Below are 11,744 nucleotides of genomic sequence, written 5' to 3'. Positions count from 1 at the left end.
GTGTGGAGCGTGCGGCGTGTGTGCGGAGGGGAGGTGGGAGGGCGGGAGGCGAGCGGAGGGAGGGAGGCGGAGGAATGAGAGCGCGAGGCGCCTCTCCTCGGCTCCCTCGCCCGGGCGGAAAGAGCCGAGCGCAGCCCGAGCGCGCTAGTAAAATGGCGGCGGCAGCGGCGGCGGCCGCGGCGTCTGGTCGGTGAAGTGACTCTGCTGCTTCTCGCCCCACCCGCCCCCTCCCTCCTCCCTCCCCCGTCCTTCCCCCCTTCCCCGCCGCCGGCGCCTCGGCGCCCCTCCGGCCTGCGCGCCTCCCCTCGCCCCCCTCCGCTCCCCCGCCCGCTCCGGGGACCGCCGGCCCCCTCCCCCACTCTGCTCCCCGCCCCGTCCCCGCCGCCGCCCGCCCTCGCCGCCTCCCCGCCCCGCCGGCCGGCCGGCCCCCTCCTCCGCCTCTCTCCCCTCCCCCCCGCCGGTAGGGATCAGGCAGTGCGATCCGAAGCGGGGGAGGGGGGGGGCGGCGGCCGAACGATGTGCGAGAACTGCGCAGACCTGGTGGAGGTGTTAAATGAAAGTAAGTAGCCGCGCCGGCGGCCTGTCGGGGTGCAGGGCTTGGGGTCCCCGCGCCGCCTCCCGGCCTCCCCGGGCTGCCGCGGCCTGCGGGAGGCGACGCCGGGCGGCGTGCGGGCCTAGCGCCCGGGAAGGTGCGCGGCGGCGCGGCCGGCGCGGCGCCTCGGGCCCAGGCCGGCCCGGTTACCTGGGCGCCCGAGCGGCGGCCGCCGCGGAGCTGCGGGCCGGGCAGGCCTGAGCGCTCTCGGCGCTCGGAAAGTTTCCTCATTACAGGTGTCAATTAACGTCGGCAGTAATGAGCCGCTCGCCCCCTCGTCCTGCGGGTGAGGTGCGGTGAGGTGGGCTCGGAGGACGAGCCCTCCGGCCGCCCTCTTGGATTCCCAGCGTGCTGCCGAGGCCTCTCTTACCTGCTAATTTTCATTAAACTCCTCGGAAGGAGGGTGGTGGTTCTTCTCCCTCCCTTGGGGGTGTGTGGGCGTATTAAAACCTTCTGCCAGCCCTTAAATAGCTGAAAATGAACTGGGGTAGTGATGATCTGAACCCTTGTACCCTTTTAAAAATATAAATTAGTTAATGATGTTTCTTTTTCGCGTACGCTTCGTCGTATTAAAGGTAAATTCCTAAGAACCCGGCATTACCATCCCTGGGTAGTCATGGCCTGTGTCCTAGAATGAAATGCATTATTTCTTACACCTTTTGTAATAAAAAGTACATTAATTTTTTTCCTGGCCAGTTCCTTTTTATTTTATCCCCGGCCCTTACAACATGGTATCTCAGCTTAAACAAGACATATTGCAAGTCAGCTACTTCTGGGCCCAACGGCCTAGTTGGAAAAGGTGAATTAGATGAAAAGATCAGTTTATAAGAATTTGATTGATGGGAAAATACTGATTTACAGACAGTTTACGTGGGTTTTCAATTTATTCTGTGTGGAATTTATGTTTTCTAATAAGATTCCCTCAAACAGCTGGTTTGGAAATTGAACTGTCCTCTTTCTGTTTGAATTTTATTTGTGTTTGAATTTCACTGTAGGCACCAAGGGCAATAAGAAAAGTGGAGGGTTCTAATGTACTTTAAACTGTGTTTACCTTCTGACAGGTTGAAGTAGGCTTTTTCACCTCCTGTTTCAATTATAGTATCAAATATTTGTGTCATCCTAAATTTTCGAGATTATTTGTATTTTGAGATCCTTAATGGTGGTAATCATGGGTCCTCAGTTCTTAATTTCCATAAATGTATCTTGTAGTCCAGATAAAAGTTGTGAGATTGTGACTTTATTTTCAGATTGGAGAAGGGATGGCTTTGCTCTCTAATATATTTTAGAAAAAATCTAAAACGTGTTGATTTTTAAAATTTTAAACTTTAGGAAAATTTTAAACATAGTATCTAAAGAAATGAAAGTCTGTTAATTTCTCCTTTTGAAAGGAGATGGCATCTGGATTCCAGCAAAAAGTCCTGTTGAAGATTGAATGATGCTAGTGGTTTGGCGACAAGTACCCCAAAATGCATTGGTTTTATGGAGAGTTAGAAATACAGATATTTGAAAGAGAATTTAGCTTTTATTACATTTAGGTAAGAACACTTTAACAAGATTCATGAAATTTGGCCATCTAGAACTTCTAAGAAACTTGTTTTAATGTGCAAATGAAGGATTTCATAGAAATGAGTTACTTAGTTTCTTAATATTTCTTCTAAGGCTCAGTTTAAAAATTTACCTCCTAACCCCTCATCTCACAGTGATTCGTCCTTTTTTAATAAATTACTTCAACAATTTTATATGTAGTTTATATCAAGCTATTGCGGGTTGCACTTTTTCCCCCACCCTTAGTAGTTTTAAAATTGTTTTCATTTTTTCTTTGTGCAGTTCCTGTATTACAAACATGACTTTTAAGTTACCTGAAAGCAAAGGGTATTACTGTATCTCACCACAGTATCTTTTATTCGTGACTGTGATATATAAAACTTCATAAAACTTGTTGAATTGAAATTGATTTTTTTGAGTAATTTGGTTCACAAAATTATGTTAGAAGTCTGTCCTTTTTCCTCCATAGGTTGGGCAAAGATAATCACCAATCCATATTTGATTAGTAATTGAAGTCCCCAAATGTGCTCAAAATTAATTGTTCAGTATAGCTCCCCATACTTTTTTAGCAACCAAGAGAAGAAATTATATACACTTTTGGGTGGTGCTTTTCATATTGAAAAAGAATTATTTAAAGAACAAGAACCTGTTTCTTTGAGATTACACATCATTCTTAAGAAGTCTGCCTTGATACACCTTTAAGTGTATAAAAATTTTGTGTAAAGAAAGGGTAGACATAATGTGGATAGTGGGGTTCTGTGGTAGTACTCAGAGACCTGTTGTAATGACTTCATGTGGAATATTTAAAATTCGGCACAGTGTAATAGAATTAAAATAAAAATTGGTTTTAAAAAGTGTGTACAACTTTTTTTTTTTTTACCATCACTTTTTGGTGAAAGCATATATGTTACTAGTTATATCTCTCATCTTGCTGAGATTCTAAAGCTGTGAATGCTCACATAGGTATACAGACAGGATTTTGCCAACAGGTTAAGGGCCCATTGAAATCTGTCAGTGGAACCACGTTAGGCACCTGCCCCCTCAACTCGCCTTTAAAATAGGGCCTTGAAAGATAACCTGAAAGTTGAAACTGTTTCAAGACAATATTTAGCTTTAATATTGGAATTTAAAAATAAAGCTTGGGAGTATTGAGTAAATTTTGTCAGTTTGTGGGGTTGCATACATTTGATTATTCCATTGAATTTTGTGTGTTAATTGCTTTTGTGGTTTTTTTTTTTGTTTGTTTGTTAAAAATTTATTTATTTGAGAGAGAGAGTTACAGATAGAGGGAGAGACAGAGAAAGGTCCTCCATCCACTGGTTCACTCCCCAGGTGGTTGCAGTGGCTGGAGCTGGGCCATCGGAAGCCATGAGCCAGGAGCCCCTTCCAGTCTTCCACCTGGGTGCAGGGGCCCTGAGCATGTGGGGCATCTTCTGCTTTCCCAGAGCTGGATCGGAACTGGAGAGAGCCGAATCGGAAGAGGAACAGCTGGGATACCATATGGGATTCCAGTGCCACAAACAGATGCTTAGCCTACTATGCCACAGTGCTGGCCCCCTGTAGTTACTTTTTATGAACTAATTTACTAAGCCAAAAACATTTCTGAATGTTGGTGAGAAGTTGAAGGCCCAAAGTTGTGCTTTGGGCTATTATCACAGCAAACTATCTCACTAGTGGATTGAGATGATTATTTACCTTGGGAAAGTAAATTTCTCTTGAGAGCAAAGCAGAAGTTTCTTTAAATTTACATCACTCTTCTAAATTATAACTTACCAAATTGTCAAATGGACAATTCATTGGATAGGCAGGCTCAAGTATTGGTATGGCTGCATTAAAAGTGAAGAAACTGAACTTCAGAAAAGATAAATGACTTGCCAAGGAACAGGTCACCTGCTTAATAGTAGTCAACTTGGATATCTAACATCTGTATTTGTAGTATAATTCTGTTCTGTTTCAGTTATTTATTTTAAAGATTTACTTATTTATTTTGGAAGGAACAGTTAGACACAGGAAGAGATCTTCCATCTGCTAGTTCATTCTCCAAATGACTACAACAGCTGAGGCTGGGCCAGACCTAAGGGTCTGGGTCTCATTGCCCACATAGGATTCCGGCGTTAAAGGTGGTAGCTTAACGTGCTGGGCCACAATACTGGCCCGTGATTTATTCTGATGAAAGACACTGTTGAGTACACTATTCAGCGAAGTTAAATTACTATGTTATGATGTATTTTCAAAAAATTAAAGCATAATTCCTCCATGATTGTAGTAGGAATTTAGAGACTGGCAAATGGAGCTGATTGAGAATCTTCATATATTTGTCTGCAAAACAGGTACAAAATCATTAGTAACATTTTTCGTGGACATTTAGAATTGCTTCATTGATTTGGGAAACTTCATCTTAGTTAATGCGCAATCTCAATTTGTGGATTTTCCACTGGTAAATTACTCTTTTTTTTGTTTGTTTACTAATGGCAAAGTCAGAGATAAATTCTACCTGCTGGTTCACTCTCCAAATGGCTGCATCAGCTGGAGCTGGGCCAATCTGAAGCCAGGAGTCCTGAACTTCCACATCTTCCATGAGGGTTCAGGGTCCAGAGTACTTGGGCCATCTTTAGCTGCTTTCCCAGACAAATTAGCAGGGAGCTGGATCGGAAGTGGAGCAGTTAGGACTCGAACCAGCACCTGTATGGGATGGCAGCGCCTCAAGCTGTGGCTTTATCCATTTTTTCACAGTGCCAGCTTTGTTAAATTACTCTTAAACCAATTTATACTTAAAATACTGGCTTTCAAAGATAATGGTATTCAAAGTCTCAGCTCAAAAACCTTCATAATAAAGTAACTTAAAAACCATTAAATACTAAAACGTGCAGTGAATTTATTTGAGAGAGAAAGAAAGTTAGACAGAGACAGCCCCCATCCACTGGTTTACTTCCCCTAAGCTCACAGTGCATGTAGCTCAGCCAGACTGAAGCCAAAGCCAGGAATTTTTTTTTTTTAATTTAAAGATTTATTTGGAAATCAAAAGTTACAGAGAGGAGAGACAGAGCAAAATCTTCCATCTGCTGGTTTACTCCCCAAATGATCAAAAAGCCTGGGGCTGGGCCAGGCCAAAGCCAGGAGATTTTCCATATTTCCCACGTTGGTGGCAGGCAGGATCCCAGAGACCTGGGCCATCTTCTGCTGCCTTCGCAGGCACATTAGCAGGGAGCTGGATTGGAAGTGGAGCAGCTGGCACCCATATGGGATACCAGTACTATAGGCAGCGGTTTAACCTGGTATGCCTCAGAGCCAGTCCCAGAAGCCAGGCATTTCATCCAAGTTCTCCTATGTGAGTGTCAAGGGATCCAACCAATTGAGCCATTACCTGCTACCCATTAGTGTGTGCTTTAGCAGGAGATTGCAGTCAGGAGTGGAGCTGGTATTGAACCTAGTCATTATGATGTGGGATGCTGCTGTTCCAACTTGGTGGCTTAACCACTAGTCCAGATGCCTACCCCTGGAATAACTATTGATAACTAGCTTTAGCACTTTATTTATGAAACATGTTAACTGTTTTTTGTATGCTTAATGAAGTATCTGTATGTCTACTTTATAGTTATATATTATGTGTAGATTGTGCTCTACTAAGAATTACTTTATTTTCAGCAGTTGGAAACGTAACAATAGTGCCTTGACCAATTTTGACAGATCTTAGCTAAATGAACTGGGCTATCTTTTTAAATTAATTTGTTGTTTTATTTTGCGTGGTAGAGGGGGCGGGATGGTGGGAGAGAGATTATCGATCTATTTATCTATTTGCCAGTTAACTCCCTTAAATGCTCACAACAGCTGGGCTGGACCAAGTTGAAGCCATAAGCTGAAAACTCAATCTGGGTCTCACACATGGGTGGCAGGGACCAGAGTATTGAGCCATCATCTGTTTGCCTCTCAGGATGTACATTAGCAAGGAGCTGAATCACAAGTGGTATAGCAGACACTTGAACCAGGCACTCCAGTGTTGGATGCAAGCAACTTATCTGCTGTGCCACATGCCCACATACCTAGGCAACCTTTCTCTTTTTCACTTAGTCTGATTTTTTTTCTACAAATTATAAAGTTGCATATTCTCATTGTAGGCAAAAACTATATAAGTTTAAATCACCTGTAACTTACCATTTTGTGGTGACTCCTGTTGACCCTGAAGTATTTCTCATCCTTTTATGTACACATTTACAGTTTTAAAGTTGAGAATGAGATAAATGTAGTTTTAATATTCAGCTTGTTTCATCTAATATGTTCAGTAATTTTCCTCACCAAATTAGAATTTTACTTGAGAGGCAGAGAGCCCTCCCATCTGCTAGTTTTTTGTTTTTTGTTTTGGTCAACATTTATTTTATTTAGGGGCTGTCCTTGTGGCATAGTGGGTAAACCCACCACCTACAATGCCTGCATCTCATGTGGGCGTCAGTTCAAGTCCCAGCTGCTTCATTTCCAGTCCAGCTCCCTGCTAATAGGCCTGGGAAAGCAGCAGAAGATGCCCCAAGTCCTTGGGACCCTGCACCCAGGTGGGAGACCCGGAAGAAGCTCCTGGCTCCTAGGTTCAGCCTGGCCCAGCCCTGGCTGTTGGGTTCATTTGAGGAGTGAACCAGCAGATAGAAGATTGATCTCTCTCTCTCTCTTCTTCCTTCTCTCTAACTCTGCGTTTCAAATATTTATTTATATTACTTTGTTTTTCACCTTAATTTTTTAAAGAACATGTTTCTGTATAATATTGAAATTTTTTTTTTTACTCATTTGAAAGGCAGAGTGATACAGACAGACAGAGGTTTAAATGCTGGTTCGCTCTCCAAATTACAGTAACAGCTAGGTCTGGGCCAGGCCAAAGCCAGGAACTCCATCCTGGTCTCCCACATGGATGGCAGGGGCCCAAGCACTTGAGCCATCTTCTGCTTTCCCAGATGCATTAATAGGAAGCTGGATTGGAAAGTGGGGCTTGAACTGGGGCTCCAGTTTCAGACACCAGTGTCTCAAGTGGTGGTTTAAACCACGGTGCCAGAACACTGACCCCTCTGCAGATTTTGTTATAGGTGCTGTTCTTTGATAAAGTACAGTCAGCCCTCCATGCTTCAGGGTTCTATATCCATAGATTTAGGCAACTGCACATTGACAGATATTTCAGGAAGAAAAAACCAGTAACAATACTAACCATGTACAGACTTTTTCTTGTCATTATTCCCAATACAGTGTCATAACCATATAGCTTTAATATTGCATTAGATATTGTTGATTATCTAGTAGATTTGTATACATTATGTGCAAATACTGTGCTATCTTATATAAGGGACCTGGGCATCTGTGAATTGGGAAGGGGTCCTGGAATCAATTCCTCCAGTATAGTGAGGGATAACTGTATCAACATTTGGTCTTTTTTTTTTTTTTTTTTTTTTAAGAATTATTTATTTGAAAGACAGTTACAGACAGAGGTAGAGCCAGAGAGTCTTCCATTCCATTGGTTCACTCCCTAAATAACTGCAACCGCCAGAGCTGAGCTGATCCGAAGCCAGGAGCCTTTTCTGGGTCTCCTGTGCGGGTGCAGGGGCTCAAGGAGTTGGGCCATCCTCTACTGCTTTCCCAGGCCATAGCAGAGAGCTGGATCAAAAGAGGAGAAGCCGCGACTCAAACTGGCATCCATATGGGATGCTGGTGCTGCAGGCTGGGGCTTCAACCCACTGTGCCACGGTGCCAGCTCCAACAACATTTGGTCCTATTTCATAGATTGTTATTTCCCTTTTTATTTATTAATTATAGTTTAAATTTCTTTTATGTTGTACAGCAGCTTCTTCAGAGTTGATTATCTGAAATACAGTGTATGATAATCATGTTACCTGATTATAACTGTCATAGCTCTTCATTGCTGGAAGAATTAAAAAAAAAAAAAAAAAGATATTAGACCTAACTTCTTAGCCTGGTGTTTACATTGAGAAGTTTGGCTCCAAATTGATTTTTCTAGCCTCGATTTTCAATTTTTGTGAGCCCCTCTTAAATCTCTAGCAATCTTTTTTTTTTTTTTTTCTTTTGAAAAAGATTTTATTTATTTGAAAGGTAGAATGGATAGATGGGAGAGGCAGAGAGGGAGGGAAGGAGATCAATCTGTTATTTTCCATCTACTCGTTCACTCCCCAAATGGCCACAGTGGCTGGGGATGGACCAGACTGAAGCCAGGCCAGGAGCCAGGAACTCTCACATGGGTGGCAAGACCCAGACACTTGGGGGCCATCTTCTGCTTTTCCAGGCATGTTGTAAGGCATAATACTGGCAAGGGTTGGATTGGAAGTGAAGCAGCTGGAGTCTGAATTGGCACTTTGATAGAGGATGCTCCAATAGAGGAATCATAAGCAGTGGCTCAGCACACTGTGCCACTTTGCTGCCTCCACTCCCTTTTTAAATATTTATTTTATTTGAAAGGCAGAGTGATGGAGAGGGAGATACAGAGAGGGACCAAGAACTAATCTGGGTCTACTGTGTAGGTGATGAACCCAATTACTTGGGCCATCATATGCTGCCTACCATGTGCATTAGCAGGAAGCTAGATTGGAATCAGAGGTGGGACTCCATCTTCAGTACTCTGATAAGGATGTGGGTGTCTCAAGTATCCCATTAACCTGCTATACCACAATGCTCACCTTGGGTACCTGCTTTTTTAGAGAAACAGTATAGAAAATAGATGAAAAGAAGAATTACTTACTAAAGAAATAATTCATATTTTGGTAAACATCTGTTTTTTTCTCAATTATGCTATTTTATGTAAGTTAATGGCTACTGTGTTCCTGTGTGATGTCTTGATGATGTAGACATGTTTTCATGTGAATGTGCATTTATAGCATGACTTCTATTAGCGTCCATGTAATTTTTCATTATTTGGTACTACTGTATCCTAATTGATCCCATACTGATGGACATTGGGTAGTAGTAGTTTGTCATCTTTCATAAGGTTTGTGAGATTCATTTGCCATGGAGATTATATAGTATATCTGAAAGGAAATCTAACATAAAATTTAAAAAACAAAGGTATTATCCTAGAATTAGAGCATAAACATGTAGCCTTACAGTCTTAAAGTATCTATTTTGAGGGACAGGTGTTTGGTGTAGCTGTTAAGCCCCCTGCTTAGGATGCCTACATCCTATGTAGCAGTGTCTGGGCTCAGGTTCCAGCTCGGCTCCCAATTCTGACTTCCTGCTTATACGTACCCTGGGAGGCAGCAAGTGATCGCTCAAGTTTTTGGGTTCCTGCTACCCATTTGGGAGACCTAGATTGAGTTCCCAGCTCCTGGGTTTGGCCTAGCCAAGTTCTGGCTGTTGGGGGGACTTAGGGAGTGAAGGAGTGGATGGGATATCTCTCTTTCTCTATTTTCCTTCCTAATAAAACACACACAAACACACAGAATATTGGTTTTGACTAAGAGATCTGTGGGTTGTTTAAAATGTGTGATAGAGTAGGCTTTTGGGCTAGTGGTTAAGAAGAGTGAACCAATGGATTGAAGATTTTTATCTCTGCCTTTCAAATAAGTTTAAAAGCTTAAGAGTGTATATTATACCAGCTCTAAATCATGCTGAAACAAAATAGGGAGGTATTTTTTTATTCAGGTAACTGTGGCTTAGACCCATGGACCATATTCTGATTATTTATATTTTTTTAAAGATTTATTTTATGGCCGGCGCCGTGGCTCAACAGGCTAATCCTCCGCCTTGCGGCGCCGGCACACCGGGTTCTAGTCCCGGTCGGGGCACCGATCCTGTCCCGGTTGCCCCTCTTCCAGGCCAGCTCTCTGCTGTGGCCAGGGAGTGCAGTGGAGGATGGCCCAAGTGCTTGGGCCCTGCACCCCATGGGAGACCAGGATAAGCACCTGGCTCCTGCCATCGGAACAGTGCGGTGCGCCGGCCGCAGCGCGCTACCGTGGCGGCCATTGGAGGGTGAACCAACGGCAAAAAGGAAGAGCTTTCTCTCTGTCTCTCTCTCTCTCACTGTCCACTCTGCCTGTCAAAAATAAAATTAAAAAAAAAAAAAGATTTATTTTACTTATATGAAAGAGAGGCAGGGACAGAGAAAGAGATGTCTTCCATCCTCTTGTTCACTCCCAAAATGACTGCAATGGCCAGAGCTGAGCTGATCTGAAGCCAGCAGCCAGGGGCTTCTTCCAGGTCTCCCACGTGAGTGCAGGGGCCCAAGGACTTGGACCATCTTCTACTGCTTTCCCAGGCCATGGCAGAGAGCATAGATAGAAAGCAGAGTAGCCAGGACTTGAACTGGCGCCCATATATGGTATGCTAGCATTGCAAGCGGCAACTTTATACCCACTACGCCACAGAATATGGCCCCATATTCTGATTATTAAAGGCTCTGTAGGTGTTGTGGCATAGAGGGTTAAGTGGCCACCTGTGATGTTGGCATCCCATGTGGACGCCAGTTCATATCCTGTCTGCTCCACTTCCCATCTAGTTCCCTGCTAATGGTTTGGGAAAAGCAGTGGAAGATGGCTCAAGTATTTGGGTCTCTGCACTCACGTGGGAGACCGGGGTGAAATTCCTGGCTTTGGCTTGGCCTAACTCAGGCCTTTACAGCTGCCTGGGTAGTGAACCAGCAGATGGAAGCTCTGTTTCTCTCTGTACTTCTGACCTTGAAATAAATAAATAAATAAATGAATAAACAAATCTTTAAAGAAAAGGCTCTGTACCTGGAAGTGAATATAGAATTGTTAAGAGTGGTAGAACAGTAAAGGTCAGAATAAATTGAGACTTAAGAAAAATGTTTGAGATAAGTGTTTTTTTTTTGTTTTTTTTTTTTTATGACAGGTAGAGTTAGAGAGAGAGAGACGGAGAGAAAGGTCTTCCATCCGTTGGTTCACCCCCCAAATGGCTGCTACGGCTGGCGTGCTGCATCGATCTGAAGCCAGGAGCCAGGTGCTTCCTCCTGGTCTCCCATGGGGTGCAGGGTCCAAGCATTTGGGCCATCCTCCACTGCCTTCCCAGGCCACAGCAGAGAGCTAGACTGGAAGAGGAGCAACCGGGACAGAATCCACCGCCCCAAGCGGGACTAGAACCCGGGGTGCCGGTGCCATAGGCAGAGGATTAGCCTGTTGAGCCACGGCGCCGGCCTGAGATAAGGTTTTGAAGTTGTATTCAGAGTAAGAAGATGAAGGGACAATGGCCCCAGTGCTTGATAGACTGTGATATGATAAAATTTGGTCAGCAGAATCCTGTTTTACTCAGTATTTCCATTTTCCCTTTTTCAGGAGAGTCCCAAAATAGACCAGATAAATCATATTAAGAAAGAATCTAGGAGGCCAGTGCTGAGGCATAGCAGGTTAAGCCTCTGCCTGCAGTGCCGGCATCCCATGTGGGTGCTGGTTCAAGTCCCTGCTGCTCTACTTCCAGTTCAGCTCCCTGCTGATGGCTGGGAAAGCAGCAGAGGATGGCTCAAGTAAGTGCCTGGGCCCCTGCACCATGTGGCAGACCTAGAAGACGCTCCTGGCTTCAACAGGGGGCCCTTGTGGCCATTTAGGGAGTGAACCAGCTGATGGAAAATGTCTTTCTCTTTCCTTCCTTCTCTCTCTCAAGCTCTGGCTTTCAA

The 11,744-nt window shown here is 44.1% G+C and overlaps 1 protein-coding gene across 3 annotated transcripts in view; it reads left to right on the top strand.

The window, feature by feature from the left end:
- Positions 1–410: 410 nt before the first annotated feature.
- USP34 (ubiquitin specific peptidase 34) overlaps positions 411–11,744 on the top strand; it is a 235,373-nt gene continuing 224,039 nt past the window's right edge. For all 3 annotated transcript variants that reach the window (XM_062209502.1, XM_062209503.1, XM_062209501.1), the window contains exon 1: positions 411–559. In XM_062209502.1, coding sequence (XP_062065486.1) covers positions 517–559 — 43 coding nt within the window. In that variant the 5' untranslated portion in view covers positions 411–516. The remainder of the gene's footprint in view (positions 560–11,744) is intronic.

The sequence above is a fragment of the Lepus europaeus genome, chromosome 13 (assembly GCF_033115175.1).
Source record: "Lepus europaeus isolate LE1 chromosome 13, mLepTim1.pri, whole genome shotgun sequence".
Lineage (NCBI taxonomy): Eukaryota > Metazoa > Chordata > Mammalia > Lagomorpha > Leporidae > Lepus > Lepus europaeus.
The sequence above is the reverse complement of the archived record's forward strand: the minus strand, read 5'-3'. Positions and strand labels throughout refer to the sequence as shown.